General features: G+C 42.8%; 1 protein-coding gene across 1 annotated transcript in view; it reads left to right on the forward strand.

Moving 5' to 3' along the window:
- The first annotated feature begins 18,870 nt into the window (after nucleotides 1–18,870).
- PLPP1 (phospholipid phosphatase 1) overlaps nucleotides 18,871–20,401 on the forward strand; it is a 98,542-nt gene continuing 97,011 nt past the window's right edge. Inside the window, exon 1 of the mRNA XM_003782766.2 lies at nucleotides 18,871–19,377. Within this exon, the coding sequence (XP_003782814.1) occupies nucleotides 19,320–19,377 (58 nt within the window). The 5' untranslated portion in view covers nucleotides 18,871–19,319. The remainder of the gene's footprint in view (nucleotides 19,378–20,401) is intronic.

Genomic DNA, 20,401 nt, shown 5'->3' on the forward strand with positions numbered 1-20,401 from the left:
TTTACTTTTTACAGAGATGGGGGAGGATCTCACATTGTTTCCCAGGCTGGTCTCAAATTCCCAGCTTCAAGTGATCCTCCCACCTCAGCTTCCCAAAGTGCTAGGATTACAGTTGTAAGCCATTCTATCCCATTTTTAAAAACAAAGTTAAAATTAGAATATAAGAAAACGTATTTTTTTAAAATACGAAAGAATAGCAAAAGTGTTAGACATAAAAATGAATTTTTTTTTTCTTTGAGACAGAGTCTCACTATGTCGCCCTTGGTACTGTGCTATGGTGTCACAGGTCACAGCAACCTCAAACTCTTGGGCTTAAGCAATTCTTTTGCCTCAGCCTCCCGAGTAGCTGGGACTACAGATGCCCGCCACGAGGCTGGCTATTGTTTTTTATTGTTGTAGTTGTTATTGTTGTTTGGCAGCCTCAGGCTGGGTTTGAACCTGCCAGCCCTGGTGTATGTGGCTGGCATGGCGCCCTAGCCGCTGAACTATAGGCACCAAGCCTGAATTTTTTTTTTTTTTTTTTTGAGACAGACTCATTTTGTTGCCCTTGGTAGAGTGATGTGGCATCACAGTTCACAGCAACCTCCAACTCTTGGGCTTAAGTGATGCTCTTGGCTCAGCCTCCCAAGTAGTTGGGACTTCAGGAGCCTGCCACATTGCCCAGCATTTTTAGCAATGAAGTCTCGCTGTGGCTCAGGCTGGTCTCGAACCTATGAACTCAGGCAATCCACCCACCTTGGCCTCCCAAGTGCTGGAATTACAGGCCTGAGCCACCGACCCTGACCATAAAGAGGAAAATTAACAAATTGGTTTGGTCTGTATTAAAATTAAGAACCTCTGTTCATCAAGAGACAACCAATTGATATATTCAACAAAGGACTTGTTTCCAGAATATATTAGCACCTCCTAAAAACTTAGGAGAAAAAGATAAACAACTAAATTTAAGAAAAAGTCTGAAAGAGTTACATAAACATTGGAAAAAAGATGTAATCCAAGTGGCTAACAAACATATTAAAAGGTCAGTTTCATTAGTCATTAGGGAAATGTAAATCAGAGCCATAATGAAATACCTCAATATGGACAGGCACAGTGGCTCATGCCTGTAATTCCATCGCTTGAGAGGCCCAGGCTAGTGGATCACCTGAGCTCACAGGTTGGAGACCAGCCTGAGCCAGAGTGAGACCTTGTCTCCAAAAATAAGCCAGGCATTGTGGTGGGCACTGGTAGTCCCAGGTACTTGGGAGGCTGAGGCAAGAGAATTGCTTGAGCTCAAGAGTTTGAGGTTGCTGTAAGCTATAATGCCATGGCACTCTACCAAGGGTGACAAAGTAAGATTCTTGTCTCAAAAAAAACCTCTATATACCCACTGGTATGTCTATAAAGAAAGAGATAGGCTATCAAGAAAAAATATTAATGAGGATGTAGAATAATTAGAATCTTCAAACATTGCTGGTATCTACTAAACCTGAACATATCCTTACCTATGACCCAGTAATACCACTCCCAAGTGTAACCCAAAAGAAGTGTGTTCATATACTTATCAAAAGATATGAGATATAATATATTGCAGCACAATTCATATGGGAAACTTTCCAAGTTCCCATAAACAACAGAATAGACAAATAAATTGTGGTATATTCATAAAATATAGAAGTAGAATACAGAAAACTCCACAGCAATGAGAATCAATAATTTACAGCTCCATGCAATAAATGGGTGGATCTCACAAAAATAATGTTGTGTAAAAGAAGCACATATATACAATTCCATTCATATTAAGGTGTTGCATTGATATTGAGTACCAACTATGTACTTCCAAAGATATAAATTTGAAATGCATGCAGAATTAATTTATTTTTTATGCTTTGTGATATTCTAATGGGCCTGCTAAACAACAGCATGTTTATGTGGCTTATAGGTCTGTAACACCAGCAGCTACATAAGCATCACATTTGTCCCTATATTTTCCTCTTTAAACAAACCTTCTGTGGTAGGCAAAATAATGCCCCCCTCAAGACACCCGTGTCCTAATTATTAGAATATGTGAATATGTTACATTGTGTGGTTACAGGGACCCTCCAGATGTGATTAAATTAAGGACCTTGGGGAAAAAAGAGATTATCCTGGAATATATGGGTGAACCCCATCCAAACTCACATGTGTCCTTAAATTGGAGGACTTCTCCTGATGTGGTCAGAGAGAGAGATGCCACTATGGAAGAATGGCCACAGAGATGTCATGTTATTGGCTTTGAAGGAGGGGGCATGGGGCAGGTAGTGTGGGAAGCCTCTGATGCCAGAGAAGGCAAAGAGTCTCCCTAGATCCTCCAGAAAGAAACACAGTCCTGCTAATACCTCGATTTTTGTCCAGTGAGGCACATGTTGCACTTCTGATCTATAAACTGTAAGGTAATATTAATAAATTTGTGTTTTTTAAATTAATTTTTTATTTTTTGAGACAGAGTTTCACTTTGTCATCTTTAGTAGAGTGCTGTGGTGTCAGAACTCACAGCAACCTTCAACTCTTGGGCTCAAGTGATTCTCTTGCCTCAGCTTCCCAAGTAGCTGAGACTATAGGCGCCTGCCACAACACCTGGCTACTCTTTAGAGACGGGGTCTTGCTGTTGCCCAGACTGGTCTTGAACCTGTGAGCTCAAGGCAATCCACTCTGGCTTCACAGAGAGCTAGGATTACAGGTGTGAGCCACTGTGCCCGGCCCAAATTTGTGTTATTTTAAGATACAAAGTTGATGGTAATATTTTGTAGCAGCAAAAGAACTCTAACATACCTTTCTTCCCCTGATTTTTAGTTGGGAAGGCAACACTTAAATCTCATGCTTTCATCTTTTATGAGCTGCTACTGTTAGTAGCAGCAGCACAATGAGCCTAGAACGTTAGAAATTTGGCAAGATTGAGAGTTATGAACCGTGTTGAATCAAATCAGATATGCCAAGAGAAAAGGGCATAAAAGGCTCATCTTTAGTTTAACCCCTTCACTGTCTTTGAAAGTTCTTTCATAAAAAGAAGTACTGTTTCTACAAGGTACAAAGGCCAGGGCAATGCTTCTATATAAACCTGCTCTTGGTTTAACAACAAAAACACCTTCATAAACTGGGAAGTCATTCAAGCAAGCACATGGCATGCCAATGATCCTAAAAATCTATTCATGTGTCTGAGAACTGGTTATAACTCCCTGACCTGGGGCCAACAAGATGACCTTTTTAAGGTCTCCAACAAAAGAACAGTATAACTAAGGAAAGAACTTGGTTGTTATTAGCCACTTGCAAAGTAGTAACTTGGGAGTATGTCAGTCAGCAATGACCCACTCTCTCCATGCACATTCTCTGATGGGAACTTTTGATGATTTTTTTTCCAGAACACAGTTTCAAGTTTCCTTACCTACCCCAACACCCCATAAAGGAATTCTGGAATCACCACTGGAACATATATTTGATATACAATGTTGACACATCATCATTTATGGATACTTGCCAATTTTGCTAGAAAATTATTAGGAATGATTTTATAATGTAGAACATATGCATATCTGCATTAGTTTCCTATGGCTGCTATAACACAACACAAATCGGTGGCTTAAAACAACAGACATTTATTCTCTCACAGTTCTCAAGACCAGAAGCCCTAAAGCAGTGTCACTGAGCTAAAATTAGCATGTTATCAGGGTACCTTGCTTTCTTTTCTTCTGTCTGGAGTCATATCTCCCACTTGAAAGGATACTTGTGGTTGCAGTTACCGACCACGAGATTATCCAGGATAATCTCCCTATCTCAAGATCCCTCACTTGATCACACCTTCAAAGACTCCTTTTCCATATAAGGTAACAGTCACAGACTTGGGGGATTAAGATGTAGACATATGGGGGGACATTATTAGTTTACCTTAATACTCTAGCAATTCCGCTCCTACTAAGTGCCCTAGAGATGTCCTGCCTAAGTGCATCAGGAAATATACAGAATGTTCCTTGGTACATTTGTCAAAATGCTTAAACCCAGAAATCATCCCAATGCCCACTGATAGGTGAATGGATAAGTAAAGGATAGTATATTCACAGAGTCATAAATTCATCCACTGGTGAAAATGATTTATCTATAGCAATAGGCAATGATGTGAATAAGCATTAGAAATAATGAGTGAAATAGCAATCCTCACTGGTGTATATGGTATAAATAGGATACCATTTTTATAAAGCTCAAAATATGACAAATATTGACTAGGGGCAAATATGTGGTAAAGCCATGATTTTCTTTTAAATGAAAAGGCAACCAAAAAGACAAAATTCAGAATAGTGCCGCCCCTGGCTTGGTGGGAGTGAAAAATGGAGAAGGCTGGGTATGTGAAATTGAAGAGAAACACCCAAGTAACTTTGTCAGTGTTTGGAGATGTTTTAAATCAGCAGTCCCCAACCTTTTTGGCACTAGGGACTCATTTCATGGAAGACAATTTTTTCATGAACAGGGGTGGAGGAAAGGGAAGGGGGAGAGATTGGATTCACGTAAGGTACACACAACCTAGACCCCATTCACATGCAGTTTACAGCAGGGTTCACAGTCCTATGAGGATCTAATGCTGATCCTGGTCTGACAGAAGGAGGAATGAGAGGAACAGTGAGGAGCTATAAATAGAGATGAAGTTTTGCTCCCTCCCACCCCAAGCACTCACCTCCTGCTCTGTGGTCTGGCATCTACAGGACACTGACTGGTACCAGTCCATGGCCCAGGGGTTGGGGACCACAATGTTAGACCTTAAGTCAGGCAGTGAATCCTTTGGTGTTTATTTTGTTATGTTTTATAATTTATACATGCTACAAATGGTCCTTCACATGTAGCAAATGTTGCATTTAAAGTTAGGTAGGTATTTAGCAGCGTATGTTAGGCTTTTCGCATAGCTAGGTATACAGATTCACTCAAGCTGGCTGGAAAACACAAAGGGAATTTTTTTTTTTTTTACTGTGGATAGAGTGCCATGGCATCCTAGCCCACAGCAACCTCAAACTCTTAGGCTTAAGTGATGCTCTCACCTCAGCCTCCTAAGTAGCTGGGACTACAGGTACCCACCACAATGCCTGGCTAGTTTTTCTACTTTTAGTAGAGACAGGGTCTTGCTCTGGTTTTGGCTGGTTTTGAACTCCTGAACTCAAACAATCCACCTGCCACAGCCTCCCAGAGTGCTCCCAGATTACAGGTGTGAGCCACTGTGCCTGGCTGGGATTTATTGCAAGAATTCATGTGTTTAGGAAGTGGGAATTGGGATTCACGATTTGAAGCAGCTTTGAACTACTTTCTCCTCTCTTCTTCTATAGTTTATGTAAAAATTTCTTTCTGCTTTTTAACTCTTCAAATTCCTTGAGCAAGGAGGATCTTTTTGATTCACCAGTCACCATCATGCTGGGGGGAGTCATGGGTAGGCAAACCAGTCTAATCACCTGTAGTTAGCAGGGTAGCCAAAGTCAGTTCCCCTCGGAGCTTATGGGTGCTTTCTCCTACATGGGTAGCAGGATACAGTAGAAGCAGCAAGCACTAGGAAGGTTTCCTGATTGCCCTGAACATTCTTTCCTATCCTGGGCAGGAAAGAATGCTCTTCATCCCTTCCTGACATAAGCCAACGATTGCATGCATAGCCAACATACTCTGGTTTCTCCCAATAGGCGTGCAACCAAAGGCAAGTCCTGCTGTGGTATCCAAAGGCTCAAAATGAAGCTGCTGTCCACTTTTCCTCTGGTTCTTCTGTTAATTCTCACCGTCCTGCTACTGATATCCTCACAGCAAAATTTAACCACTTTAATATCCTATATAGAATGCCAGGAGGGGGAGAAAAACAAAATTTATACACTAACAATAGGAACCTTAACCATTATTAAGTACACACAAAGGCAATGGTCCTTAGTCTACACCCGGACACAGCTGGTACTTATGATTTCTATAAACCCACCTTGTGTTTCCTTTGCTCTTACCATCATTACAGTGGCCAAGGAGTGTCAACTCTCAGATACTTTTCTGTGCCTGCTGCTTTGATGACAGACAGAGCCCAAAATGGCCTGGAGCAGTCTTAGATTTTAATTCAGTGGAAGAAGTTTCCAGGTGGAAGCATCCCTCTGATGGGTACTAAGACTTCAAGACCAGCAGAGTATTTTTTTCCCCTCAGTTTTTGGCCGGGGCTGGGTTTGAACCCGCCACCTCCAGTATCTGGGGCTGGTGCCCTACTCCTTTGAGCCACAGGCGCCGCCCGAGATCAGCAGAGTCTTAAAACCTGTTAGTAAAACTTTTGTAAGTGGTTTCCACTTGGTTTTCTAAAGGATTCAGGATGCTTCTTTTTAGGAGAGGCTTCTGGACTCCATCTCATCTCTCTTGGTCCATTCAGACTGCTATAATAAAGATTATAATGGAGTGGCTTGTAAACAACAGATTTATTTCTCACTGTGCTGGAGGCTGGGAACTCCAAGACTGAGATTCCAACAGATTTGGTGTCTGCTGCGGGGATGTTTCCTGGGTCATAAACAATCATCTTCTCACTGAGTCCTCATATGGCAGAAGGGACAAGGCAACTCTCTGTGACCTCTTTTATCCCATTCGTGAGTGCTCTATCCTCACCACCTAGTCACCTCCTAATACCATCGCAATGGGGATTATAATTTCTACAAACGCTTTTTGGAAGGACACAAATATTCAGTCTATAGTAAAACTTCACTAGCCAAAGGAAAAGAAAGCAGAAAAGAGAAAAAGGAAACCACAGAGAGATGGCCAGGCACTCTCTCAAACCAAGGTAGTGCTTGCCTCTCTGACCTTACCCACTGTTTGGAAAGACAAGGCAGCAGGGGGCAGTGAGTGAGGCAAAGAGACCAGCAGATGGTGGGGCTTCCCCAGGGGAAGTTAATCAACTTGCTTGCTCAAGGTGACGAAGCAAAGTAATTGGCCCTGTTTCACCCTGGTCTTCTGATGGATTGAGAAATGGACTCAGCCAAGAAAACCTGGCTCAGCTGTATGCTCTTGCATTTGACCTATCCATTATCAGCAAACCTCATTTGGGAGAGTGAAGGGCGGTGGGGCAAGTGAGGGAGGACACGTTCATGTCCCTTAGCCAAGAGACAGGTCTTTTGAGGTTCCTAAGCCCACCCTTATCTTGTCTTCATATAAAGTTTCTTCTCTTCAATCGTTGTTGATTTTCACTTTCTGGCCACTGTCAATGTGAGGCTTTTATTTTATTTTATTTTGAGATAGAGCCTCAAGCTGTTGCCCTGGGTAAAGTGCCATGGCATCACAGCTCACTGCAACCTCCAACTCCTAGGTTCAAGCGATTCTCCTGCCTCCACCTCCCAAGTAGCTGGGACTATGGGCGCCTGCCACAATGCCTGGCAGTTTTGTTTTGGTTTTTTTTTTTGGTTGCAGCTGTCATTGTTGTTTGGCAGGCCTGGGCTGGATTCGAACCCACCAGCTCAGTGTATGTGGCTGGCGCCGTAGCCACTTGAGGGACAGGTGCCGAGCCAACATGAGGCTTTTAAACTTCTGCCTCCAGCTCTTGGTTTCCTGACTTGTGGTGTGCTTTTGACCATGCTTGATACTTGCTTCACTTGCTTCTATTATTCACTCTCTGCCTACGTAGTAATTTCCGACTCCTATTTCTGCCACCCTGGCAAGACATGGTCAGATAGGCCAGGATTTGAATCATGGCTCTGCCAGTTACTTTGCTTTGTCACCTTGAGCAAGCAAGTTGATTAACTTCTTCAAGCTATTCTTCATTGAGGGAAAATGAATGTAATAAGATACTATGTAGGTTCACGCGAGTGGTAAAACATGACTATAGTCCAGAAATTAGAATGGAAGAGGAGAGAGAGGGGAGGCAGGAGGAGGGAGAGTATTTGGGGGGACCTCACCTAATGTGCATGATGCAATAGTACATTTCAAAACTATTAAGAAAAGAGTATAATTGTGATGGATGTGTTAATCAGTGCAATGTAAGCATTTCACATTGTATATCAAATCAGTACACTGTACCCCATAAATGCATCAGTGTACACAGTTACGATTTAATACAAACAAAAAAATAAAAAAACATTTCAAAAAAAGATACTATGCGGGGTTTCTGGCATAGAGTTAGTACTTAATTTATTCATTGTTCTTCTGTCTTTAATTCACTTTTCTGAGCTGCATATTTCTCAGCTGTCTAGACTTCTAAATGGCAACACATCCTTTTGATCAAGCACATCAATTGATTGAAATAACTGTTTCTGGAGTCCCTGCTATGGTTAAGACACTATTTTATATTCTGTTGGGCACACAAAGATAAGTGAAAAATAATTTCTAGCTTTCCCTGAGTTTTCTACCTCCTACGGAGAACCCTGGGGCCTGTAATTTCATGTTAAGATACCATGTTTGGTCTCGGCGCCTATAGCTCAACCGGCTAAGGCGCCAGCCACGTACACCTAAGGTGGCGGGTTCAAATCAACAGCCCGGACCCGCCAAACAACAATGACGGCTGCAACCAAAAAATAGCCGGGCGTTGTGGTGGGCGCCTGTGGTCCCAGCTACTTGGGAGGCGGAGGCAGGAGACTCGCTTGAGCCCAGGAGTTGGAGGTTGCTGTGAGCGTGATGCCATGGCACTCTACCCAGGGGGACAGCTTGAGGCTCTGTCTCAAAAGAAAAAAAAAAAAAAGATACTATGTTGGTAATACATGGCAAGCACTGTAAAAAAATACAGTTTGTGTGCAAAGGAAGAAAAGCCTGCTGCAGAAGCTATAGACAGATAATCTTTTTTTTTTTTATTTTTAAAGAGATGGGGTCTGGCCCAGCCTTGAGTACAGTGGTGCAATCACAGATGATTGCAGCATCAAATGTCTGGGCTCCAGTGATTCCTCTGCATCAGCCTCTCAAATTGCCAGGATTACAGGCATAAGCCACCATGCCCAGCTCTTGGATTATCTTTGAGAGCACAGTTTCCTTCCCTAAATATGGTAAATCTCTACTTACTGTCATTGATAGGTTTTTGGAAAGTGCAAATTTAGGCAAAATGATATAAAGCAAAACCAATTTTACCATTGGTATAAATAAGAGTTCAGTCTGTATGGCATACAGAAACATCTCCAGACTTCTAAATAAAGACCCAAACACTTCCAATATTAAATACCGAAATAAATGTGAGTTATGTATGTATACCTTTAAGAAAGAATAATAAAAACAAGTAAGATAATAATGACCCAGTTTTTGGCCAATCAGTGAGTGACACAGTCGTAGCACTGGGGGATTCCATCAAGGAATAAATGTTTGCAAAAGGAAATTGTAAGGAACACCTGCTACTACCATGCAGTTAAAAAATCATCACAAATATGGGCTTGCTGAGCACTTTTGCACCACATAGTTTATTGTTGTACATTTGTATGACTATTGTAGACTTGGGGAATTTTTATGTTACAATTTGTATTCATTTAGTCATTCATTTTCCAACCTAGTTTCTCCAGTTCGGGGTCAAAGGTGGCTGGAGGCTGTCCTGTCATCTCAGGGCACGTGGCAGGAGCCAGCCCTGGCCAGGATGCCTCCCCGTTTCAGGGTGCATTTACACTCACACTCACACCAGGACACATAGACACACCTAAGATTCGAATGGGCACCTCTTTGGGAAATGGGAAGAAAGCAGAGTACCCAGAGAAATCCCACACAGGCATGGGGGGAACATGCAAACCGCACAGACAGTGGCCCCAGCAATTTTTTTTCTCATTAAAGTTATAATGAAATGACATTGAATGAAATGATTTAATTCAAGGACCTGTTGTATGAAACTAACTTACAGTTAATTTTTTTATTTTGAGACATAAGTCTTACTTTGTCACCCTTGGTAGAGTGCCATGGAGTCATAGCTCACAGCAACCTCCAACTCTTGGGTGCAAGTGATTCTCTTGCCTCAGTTTTTAATTTTTAGTAGAGACGGGGTCGGGGGGAGGTCTCATTCTTGCTCAGACTGGTCTCAAACTTGTGAGCTCAAGTGATCTACCTGCCTCAGTCTCCCAGAGTGCTAGGATTACAGGCGTGAGCCACTGTGCCCAGCTACAGTTAATTTTTTAAATTACCAGATTTAATGAATCAGAATTTCTGAGAACTATGCTGGATAATCTACATACTTAACAAGAATTCCATGTGATTCTTCTCATTAGGGAAGTTGGAGACATTTTTAGAAGAGTGCTTTTTTTTTTTGAGACAGAGCCTCCAGCTGTCCCCCTGGGTAGAGTGCCGTGGCATCACAGCTCACAGCAACCTCCAACTCCTGGGCTCAAGCGAGTCTCCTGCCTCCGCCTCCCAAGTAGCTGGGACCACAGGCGCCCGCCACAACACCCGGCTATTTTTTGGTTGCAGCCGTCATTGTTGTTTGGCAGGTCCGGGCTGGGGATTCGAACCCGCCACCTTAGGTGTACGTGGCTGGCGCCTTAGCCGGTTGAGCTATAGGCGCCGAGCCTAGAAGAGTGCTTTTAAAAGTTAATGTATATAGAAATCACCTGGGATCTTGTTTGGAATGCAGTTTTTGATTCAACAGCTTCAGAGTGAAATCTGAGACTCTGCATTTCTATGAAGCCTCCAGTAACACAGATGCTCCTGGTTTGGGGCACATTTTCAGAAGCAAGACTAGTCTAGAGCCCTGTTAGAGAATCTGGGAAGAAGAATAGAGCCAATTCACAGGAAAACACATAAATGTAGAATTTACTATGCAATTGCAAAGGATTTGTGGGGTCCCAGAATACTACCCCTAGGCCCCAGATTAATAGGACAAACCATCAACCTGGTTCTGATATGGAAGTGACAAGAATCTTTGAATAATAATGTTCAACATCCATTGAGCACGGCCTATGTGCTTCAGTACCTTGCTAAGAGTTCTAGATGTATTAGTTCATCTAATCTTAACCACAAACCTATGAGGTAGGTACCATTATTGCTGTTTTCATTTTACAAATAAAGAAACTTGTACACAGAAAGTCTGAGTAATTTGCCTGGGGGTATTCAGTGGAGTATTCAGGCACTCAATTTGTAAGCCTAGATGTTTAATTATTAATACTATATAGTGCTTTCTTAATGTGCAGTACTTACTGTCAGTGCTGTAGCACCCCATCACCTTGCAAATAAAACAGCTAGGACATGGATTAGAAGTACATGCTCGCAAGAGGTGGACTTCCCATAGGTGCAGGGAGAGCCTTGAGTAACTGCTGCCATGGTCATTTTTTGTTTTGATTTTTGGCCAGGGCTGGGTTTGAACCCACCACCTCTAGCACACGGGGCCAGCACCCTACTCCTTTGAGCCACAGGCGCCGCCCCCATGGCCTTTTATCGAAGCATTATACAACAGGTGTGAGGGGCCCACGTATAAGGACTACGTGCTTAATGATTGCTACGTGCTCTTTCCCCATGGGCTTGACTCCCACCCTGTTGCACCAAAAATGTCTGAGTTTCAACGCCTGCTTGCTAACAAGCAACCTGTCTCCAGGCTGCCAGACATCTCCATGCTGGCTAGGAGATGGTCCCGCTCCCAGTGCCTCTCTCAAAAACCAGTGACTGCTTCTATAAGCCTAGTGCTCAGTCTCCTACAAATTACTTTGAAGAAAGTGATTATATTTTATTAAAATATGTCTGGAGAGTGTAAATGTAAGTTGACTAGAGGTTCTCAAATTCTGATGGCATCAGAATCTCCTGGGGAATTTGTTAAACATAATAATAATAATTAAAAAAACAAAACAATGGTTGGGTTTCATCCCAGCTTCTGAATTAGAATCTCTGGGGTGGGGCTGGGCAATTATATGTTTAATGTCCCCAGGTGATTGAGTATCGCTGTCATAGACTTTTCTTTCTGAGTACCACTGTCAAAGACAGGGTCTTGCAATGTTGCTCAGGCTAGTCTTGAAATCCTGGGCTCAAGTGATCTTCCAGCCTTGGCCTCCAAAAGTGTTGAGATTGTGGGCATTTATATACATATAAATTAGTTGGGCTTGGTGGTGTGTGGGTTCCTGTAGTCCCAGCTACTCAGGAGACTGAAGCAGGAGGACTGCTTGAGCCTTGGAATTTGAGATTATAATGAGCTGTGATCAGGCCACTGAACTCCAGCCTGCGTGACACTGAGTCCATGTCTCTTAAAAAAAAAACAGTTCACATTATGGAGGACACAAAACAGTGTTTCTAAAGGAGCGTCGAGGATCTACATGGATCTATATAGAAGAATTAACCCTACACTTCCACCCCTAGATAAGATTAAGTGTGGGAGGAAAGAGCTAGAACAATAATAAAAAGAGCATGGGGCACAGCTTGACTCTCTCCTAAATTTGTTTTCTTTTTCTTGTTCTTTCATTTACTCGACCAATTTCTTTTCTTCTTGTCAGCTGCATGTGCTTTCATTTTGACAAGTACAAGTCTAGGAGCTGAAGAGGACCTGTCCCTTCTCTTCAGGCGATCTGTTAACCAGAGATATTAATACCAGGATGAGCACTAGGAGTGGAGTGAGTAAAATGTAAGAAAAGCACAAACAAGGGTCAATGCACAGAAAACAAGTTGGAAGATGAAAGGAGGGCAGATTTTATTATGATCTCCAAAATAGGCAAGAAGGTGGATTCTTTTTTTATTTTTATTTTTGGAGACAGTCTTACTTTGTTACCCTATGTGTGACATTACAGCTGACAACAACTTCAAATTCTTGGGCTCAAATGATCCTATTGCCTCAGCCCTCAAGTAGCTGGACTACAGGCACCTGCCACAACACCTGGCTCTTTTTTAGAGATGGGATCTGGCTCTTGCTCAGGCTGATCTGAAACTCGTGAGCTCAGGCAGTCCACCTGCCTCAGCCTTCCAGAGTGCTAGGATTACAGGTGTGAGCTGCCTCACCTGGCCCAAGAAGGTGGGATTCTGATTAGGGACTAACCAGATAGCAATTCTACCTAAGATTTTTTTTTCTTTAAGAAACTGGGTCTTGCTATGTTGCCCAGGCTGGACTCAAGGGATCCTCTACCAGCCTTGGCCTCCCAAATAGCTGAAATTACAGGTTTGTTCCTGTGCACCTGGCCTTCCCAAGATTTTTATAAAAGAAAAATAAACGTGATGTCTTTAAGACTATAGATATTTTTATAGGTAATTAAGTTATACATCTCATGATATATTTTTAAAATAAATGGTTAAGGAAATAATTTGTAAGCATCCTAGAGAAAGGAAGTGGTGATCACCAAGGCCAGGTGTGGATTTACTAAGAACAAGTCATGACAAACCAACCCCATTCTTTGGTAGATTAGGGAACCATGGTAGATACTGGGTTGAGTGGGTGGTAGGTGCTTTCCCAATATTGTTTTTGAAAAAATATGCATTGTATGATCACATATGTCTGACATTTGCTAGGCAGTGGCTCCTGCATTTTTGTATTTGATCATTACAATAAACCTGTTAAGAAAACACTGTCTTCCTAAAATACAATAACATAAAACTTGGGCCCTCTAAGTCTGACACTAAAGGAGTCTTGGTGCAAGAAGAATAGCTTCCTGGAGCTGGATTGCCCCTCCACAGGCCCCTAAATCTGTTCCTAGATGTTTACTTCCTGTTTGCGGTTTTTCACTAAAGATTTTGACTTAGTTACCCATACTTGTAGATGGGCTCAATGTTAACAGAAGACTTTTCCAAGGGGTGGAAGTCATAAACGAGATTTTAGAAAAGATAGGAAATGGAAATAAACAGAAAAGGACCAGAGTCTAGATAATCTGATTTTCAAGATAAAGTTGATACTTTTTATTATAGTCCACTGCAAAGGTTATGACTTCCTTTTACTGCCAGATAGCTTGCTTTTGATGACTGTTTTTAGCATGTCATTACCTATTTTCAGTGATTTTTCTTTGCATCCACACATGCTTTTTAGCTACCAACTGTTATAACCTACCTTCTGGAATCAATCATAGCTTCCTTTAATCCCCCATGTGAGTTCCCCATTTTACAGCCTTTCCTACTCAAAGGCTTCAGAAAATGCCCTTTGTTTTTTGTCCTCTATGTTTTAATCATTGCTCAATTGTCAAAGTTTATTTTCCCTCAGTACTAATCAAATTGTTTAATTCGGGATTTTGAGGTTTCAAGGACCCGAAATTCAGTAAGTTAGCTCATGTAAAAGGTTTTCTTAGAATACTGACATGAAATTTCTCGGAAATAGAAACCAAACTGCTCTTGAACCTTGCATCTGTTCAGAATACTTAGTACTCTGAAGCCTCGTATCTGCTGTGAATATTTTAGGCTTAAATACAATTTTTTTTTCACATAAGAAGAACTCTGGTGGTAACCAGTTGCTGGTTCTTATCTCAATATCATAAAAACCAGTGACACTGTCTTTCTCCTTCTTTCCTTTATGATCACAAGAGGGCTGCTATAGCTTTTGTGATCATGTCCATGTTCAAAGCAGGTAGAAAGGAAAGGGAAGCCAGTTTTTATGTTTGGTTATTACATTTATAAGAACTCTATCATCTGTGCTTATAGCTGCTTGTGAACAAAGTGAAGTAACAAGCCACAAATTATGAGAAAAAATAATAACAGAAATAACTACTTTTTTTCTTTTTTTGAGATAGAATCTCACTTGGTTACCCTGGTAGAGTGCCATGGCATCACAGCTCCCAGGAACTTCAAACTCTGTGGCTCAAGTGATCCTCTTCCTCAGCCTTCCAAGTAACTGAGCGTATAGGTGCTTGCCACAATTCCTGGCTTTTTTTGTTGGTTTGTTTTTTGTTTTTTTAGTGGAGACAGGCTCTTGCTCTTGCTCAGGCTGATTTCGAACTCCTGAGCTCAAGCAATCCACTCATCTTGGCCCCCCCAGAGTGCTAGGATTACAGGTGAAATCTGTAATCCTAGCCACTGTGCCCAGCCAAAGAACTACTACTGAGACTATCTAAAGAATGTTTTGTAATTTAATAAGACAAATAACCTAATAGAAAAATTGCAAAGGAAATAAACAGGAAGTTAATAGGACAGGAAACATTTTAGTGAATAAATATAGGAAAAGATTTAACAAGTGAAGGTGATATTATAAAAAAACAGGAAAAGATGTCCAACCATATTAGTGATCAAGGAAATGCAAAGTCAGACTCCATTGAGATATACATTATCCTCACTAAATTAGCAGCAATAAAGAAATCTCAAAATATGGTGTTGATGAGATTGTAGAGTCTTATCCACCACCAGCAGGGTTGAGGGTGAAATGGTATAACCATTTAAGGTACAATCTGGGATTATCTCATGAAGTTAATGGGGGCATACGCCATCATACAGCTACTAATTCTATACAGCAGACAGGTACATGAATGTTCATAGTAGCAATATTTGCAAAAATGGAAAGAACCCAGATAACCATTGTTAGGAGAATGAATAAAGTGATATATTCATATGAGAAACCTACAATTGAAGCAACATAAATTAATGTAACTGAGTGAAAAAAAAAATCAAGGGCAGGATACTACATAAAAATCAAGAAGAGATACCACATAATGTTTTTAAGAGCCAAAACAAGCTAAATAATTATATTTTTAGAGATACATATACATGTGGTTAAATCACAGGGAAAAAAACAAAGCAAGGAAAAGATAACACAAGATTCAGGATAGTGGTTACCTTTTCTGAATGAGGGAACAAGAAAGGGATAAAAACACACTTGTAGATTCAAGGACACTGTAAAGATCTAGCGGTTCAGTTGAATAGATGATTAATAGTTGCTCATTTTATTATTATGGTTCATAACTTATATGTTCTGTATTTATGTATAAAATATCACATCGTAGAAACTTTAATAAGGTCAGAAAAAAATGGTTTTGATAGTTAAGTAGGAAAAAATTGTAATACACCATGTAGTGAAATTTTCTTTTTGGAGCATATGCACTGGGAAATCAGACATTCACATTTTTCGTTGTTTTAGTTTTTTTTTTTTTTTGTAGAGACAGAGTCTCACTTTTTCGCCCTTGGTAGATTGCAGTGCAGTCGCTCCAGCAACCTCCAACTCCTGGGCTTAGGCGATTCTTCTGCCTCAGCCTCCCAAGTAGCTGGGACTACAGGCGCCTGCCACAACGCCCGGCTATTTTTTGTTGCAGTTTGGCCGGGGCTGGGTTTGAACCCGCCACCCTCGGTATATGGGGCCGGTGCCCTACTCACTGAGCCACAGGCGCCTCCCCGTTGCTTTAGTTTTACAGTATGCTTTGAGTATAATAAAAACTGTTTTTGCTTCAGTCCATTTGGAGAGAAAGGACATACACAGATGGAAAACACAAATACCCTAGGGGAACTGAGTCTTAATACTTCGCAGAGATTTTATGAAATAAATAAGTAGCTGAGACAGGGAGCAGTGTCAGAATGCAGAGAGAGACTTACCAATAATATCATGTTACAGAGCACTGTAAGCACAGGAATGGAAACAGAGGTATTTAAAGAGAAAATGGAAATGCGGTATGTAGATCACAGACTAGTTTTCAAGAAGTATAATAGTGACAGAAGAGGGGAAACTTATTTTTCTCTTCCTCAGGAAACTTTCTGACTATTCTTCCCGAGCCCACCCTACTTTGCTTTTGTTTGATGTCTGTATTCAGGGAGAAAGATACAGGCCCAAGGCATTTAAGGAAGCCTCTCAGGTTTCACATTCATTCCAGGGAAACACATCTGCTTCCCAGGGGATGTTAACAGTGTCACTATTCAATGTTTCCCTTTGTATTATTTTCACCACCATTTCAAAGTTATTTCACTCATTCTCAATCCCAAAGATCACGCCAGAACCCAGTCATAACTACAAATAAAAACAAAGACTCCCCACCTCAAAACAAAATGAGGACGTACGAATTGCTTATAATCTGCGCATAGCACATGTCCCATGAAAGAGAACTGGATATGACAATGCATTTTAATGGACTTTGGTTTATTAGTCTATTTTTAAAGCTATCTGTAAAATATTAGTCTATTTTTAAAGCTACTCTTCCAAAGGGCAAAAAACTTGTTGATCTATCGACTGTTTATTTCCTTCTCACCCAAGAAAATGTCTGTTGGTATTGGAGAGGGGCAGGAAAGAACATAAATATTCCCACCCTATGAAGTCTTTCCAGAGCTCCCAGGTAAAACCCGACTCTTTCCTTTGTGTGTCTGTTGTACACCAACACACTTCTATCACAATATTCATTTAATTACATACTTCCTAACTGGGTGTCAGGTTTATTGAAGGGACAGACCTCTTGCTTATTTTGGTCTCTCCAGAGATGAGCACCAGGTCTAGTATAAATTGGGGGCTCAATAAACAGTGAATGAATGAATGAGTAAACAAAATCATTAATCAGTAAGGAATTTTGAATGCTTACTTTTGAAAAAGCACTTTGAAAGTGAATGTTTATTTCAAAAGCTGTTTAAATAAGACACTTAGCCTAGGCTGCATCTGGCACACAGTAAATGCTCAAGAATTTTTTTGATGAATACCTAATATTTAGATATCACAAGTACTTTCAATTTATTGTGGCCTTGCAGTCTGGAGTCATAACTCTGGAAGGAAAGCCACAATAAGCAAGAGCACATTTTTCTCAGGTGCAAATTGTTCAAAGCTTTTAGAAGCTATTCAAACAAAAGGTAAAATCTAAAATTCACATGAAAAGAAAAATATCCTTCTTCAAATATATTTTTTGTTATGGGGGGAAATCCCTTGAGGATCTATCTTCAGACCCTCTGAGTTTAATGTTATCTCTCCTTTGGTTTAAGGTGCTATGCAGGAAAAGCCTGAGAAGTAGTAGGTGCATTTTGTAATTTTACAACTTTGTATAAGAAAGTAAGTTATGAATGGGGAGGAAAGATACCAATTGTTAACATAGGCAGAGAGTTTAACTCTATAAAGCAATGTCCATATTATCTATTCTGGGCTTCACTACTTCCTCTTATCTGGAACATAGAGCAAGGATTATGAGCACCCCTATTTTAAAGATTTGGAGACTGAGATTACTAAATCTGCTCTAAGGTCCTCCTGGGAATGGAGCAGGAGAAGTGCTTGTTGTTAAAGAAAAATTATTCTGTCGATTGTTAATCCACAACAAAGACTTTATTCAAGACTACTGCAGTAAGGGTCATGGCTATTACAACAGAAGAGAGAAACTGAGCTCAATTCAGAATATAGCAAAGACAGGTGGGGACTTATAGGCAAGAAACAAGTAGAATGTGTGTGTGTGTGGTGCGGTGTCAGTGGATGAAAATCACTAAAAAGAAGACATCAAGGGTAGGGGGATGCTTCCTAAAGGCAGGCAGGCCAAATACTTCTACATCAAAGGTGGATGTACAAGAAATTTGATCAGCTGTCAAATATCAAGGGTGACCAGATATTGAGGAGAGATGATTTGCAGGATTCTTGCTAAAAGTGGGCTCAGCCAGTACACAGGGAAGTTAATGATGAGGCCTAGTCGAGAAGAGGGCTCAGAGGGACCTAACCAAAGTTTAGCCAAGGGAGAGTCTCTGTTACTGCCTACTCTGACCTTTTTTTTTTTTTTGCCCCCTCTTAAACTCTGTAGTTAAAGAATCTGACATCTTTATTACCTGATCCCCGCCCAGGGAAGAGGAGTAGAGTGGCAGGCAGCCAGTGCTCTAGGATCATGGCTAGGGGACCTCGCTCTCCTTTGAAAACAGCAATGCCTAGCAGCTGCTGCTAAGGAGGCCGAGTACGGAGACCAATCAGCGGGCCTCGGATCCGGAGCAGAGCCGCCTAGCTCCGAACTCGAGGCACCCCCGCGCCCCGCCTCGCAGCTCGGCCTGCACCTAACTCCCGGCCCGGCTCCGCCGGTCGGGTGGGGCGGGGCCGGCTGCGCTGATTGGCTGCCGGCCCGGCCTGGGGTTCCCCGGCCCCGCCCCTGCTGTGCTCCCGCAGTCCGCAAGGCCGCGCGCCGGCCGATTCCGCGCTGCCCGCCGGGAGGGGCTGGAGCCCGTGTTCCTCCTCCTTACTGGTCCCCATCCTTAAAGCACGAGTCCGGACGCCCCGCCTGTTGGAGAGGGCGCTGGGATCTGGACGGCTAGCAGGCGGGGCAGACCCGGGCCGGCCGAGGAGAGTCTGAGGCGACAGAGCTGCTGCGGCTGGCTCACGAGTGTCTCGGCCCTGGCCGAGTGTTTCTGGGGGCTTTGAGGGAAGGGGTCCCGGTCGCCATTGCTGGCGGTCGGAACGCCGCCTGGTCCTAGTCTGCCTGCCCTCAGCTGCTGTCCTCCGGCTGGGAGCCGTAGCTCCAGGCCGTCTCCAGTCCCCGGCCCAGGCTCCAGAACTGAGGGCCTCGGCCGCCGGCCGAAGCTCTGTCCACCGCCCGCGCCGGGCAGCCCGGGCCAAGACCATGTTTGACAAGACGCGGCTGCCGTACGTGGCCCTCGATGTGCTCTGCGTGGTGCTGGGTACGTACGCGCCGCCGGCCCGAGGGGCGTGTGCGCGCGAGCCCGGGGTAGGGTGTGCATAGCTGCGGACGATGCCTGTACCCTGGGAGAGTCGCGGAGCCGCAGACTGGCGGGTGGGGGTGTGTGCCTGGCGTGCGCGCCGCTGTGGGGCGAGATGCTGGGGCGGCTTCGGCAGCCGGGGACCCCGCTTTGCAGCCTGCATCCTGGCTCCCGCGTGGCCGTCGCTGTCTGTCTGTTGCCCGCCGGTGCACTGAGCCCAGCCCTGCTTGGACGCTGTTCACGCCTCTGCGCTCCGTCCTTTGCTCCTGTCCTCTGTTTCTGATTACACTCTAGCTGGGCAGGGTGGGCTCCTACTCTTTCTACTGTAGAGAAGCCTAGTCACTAGTTCATCAGGTTCACTAGCGAAATTGGAGGTTTGATACTCTGGGGGTTCTCAGTAGCAGGCGCCACTGCTTGGTTTATCTTATTAGGAAAAGCAGTTTAATTTTTCGGCTATAAAAGGCTAGAATGTGCCTAATTAGAAGGTGTTGCCAGGTTGTAAATTGTCAGGTTGCAAATGGGGATGAAGATGCCAAGTTTCTGCCTATAGGTCTGAAGCAGCTTGCTTTGGGGGGTAGCGTGGGGAGACCTGTTTCCAGTTCTCTGCACAGACCTTGTTCTGGTATAGCTTTCCATCTCCTGTGACAGCCGGGCGTGGAGCTCTAGACATTCTTTGACTGCAGCAAATTTGGCGCTGTCGTCCTAATTGAGAGTTTGGTACTGGTGCTTCTGGTTGCCAGTTCCGTTTTGTTTGTGTGTATATGTGTGTGTGTGTGTGTGTGTGTGTGTGTGTTTGACAAGAATTGGAGTCATCTGGATAAGAGATAGGCGTTGAAGGAATGCCTTTCACCTTTTAAAAAATGTGTATTGTGTAAGGCAGTTATGTTGTGAACTATTTATGTTACGGAAAAAACAAACCCAAGGAGACCTGCTGAAGATTTGGGTAGTGCTACTCATGTTTAAATAATCCATGTAGTAGTAGTAG

The sequence above is a fragment of the Otolemur garnettii genome, unplaced genomic scaffold, assembly GCF_000181295.1.
Source record: "Otolemur garnettii isolate 467f Iridium unplaced genomic scaffold, OtoGar3 scaffold00005, whole genome shotgun sequence".
Classification (NCBI taxonomy): Eukaryota; Metazoa; Chordata; class Mammalia; order Primates; family Galagidae; genus Otolemur; species Otolemur garnettii.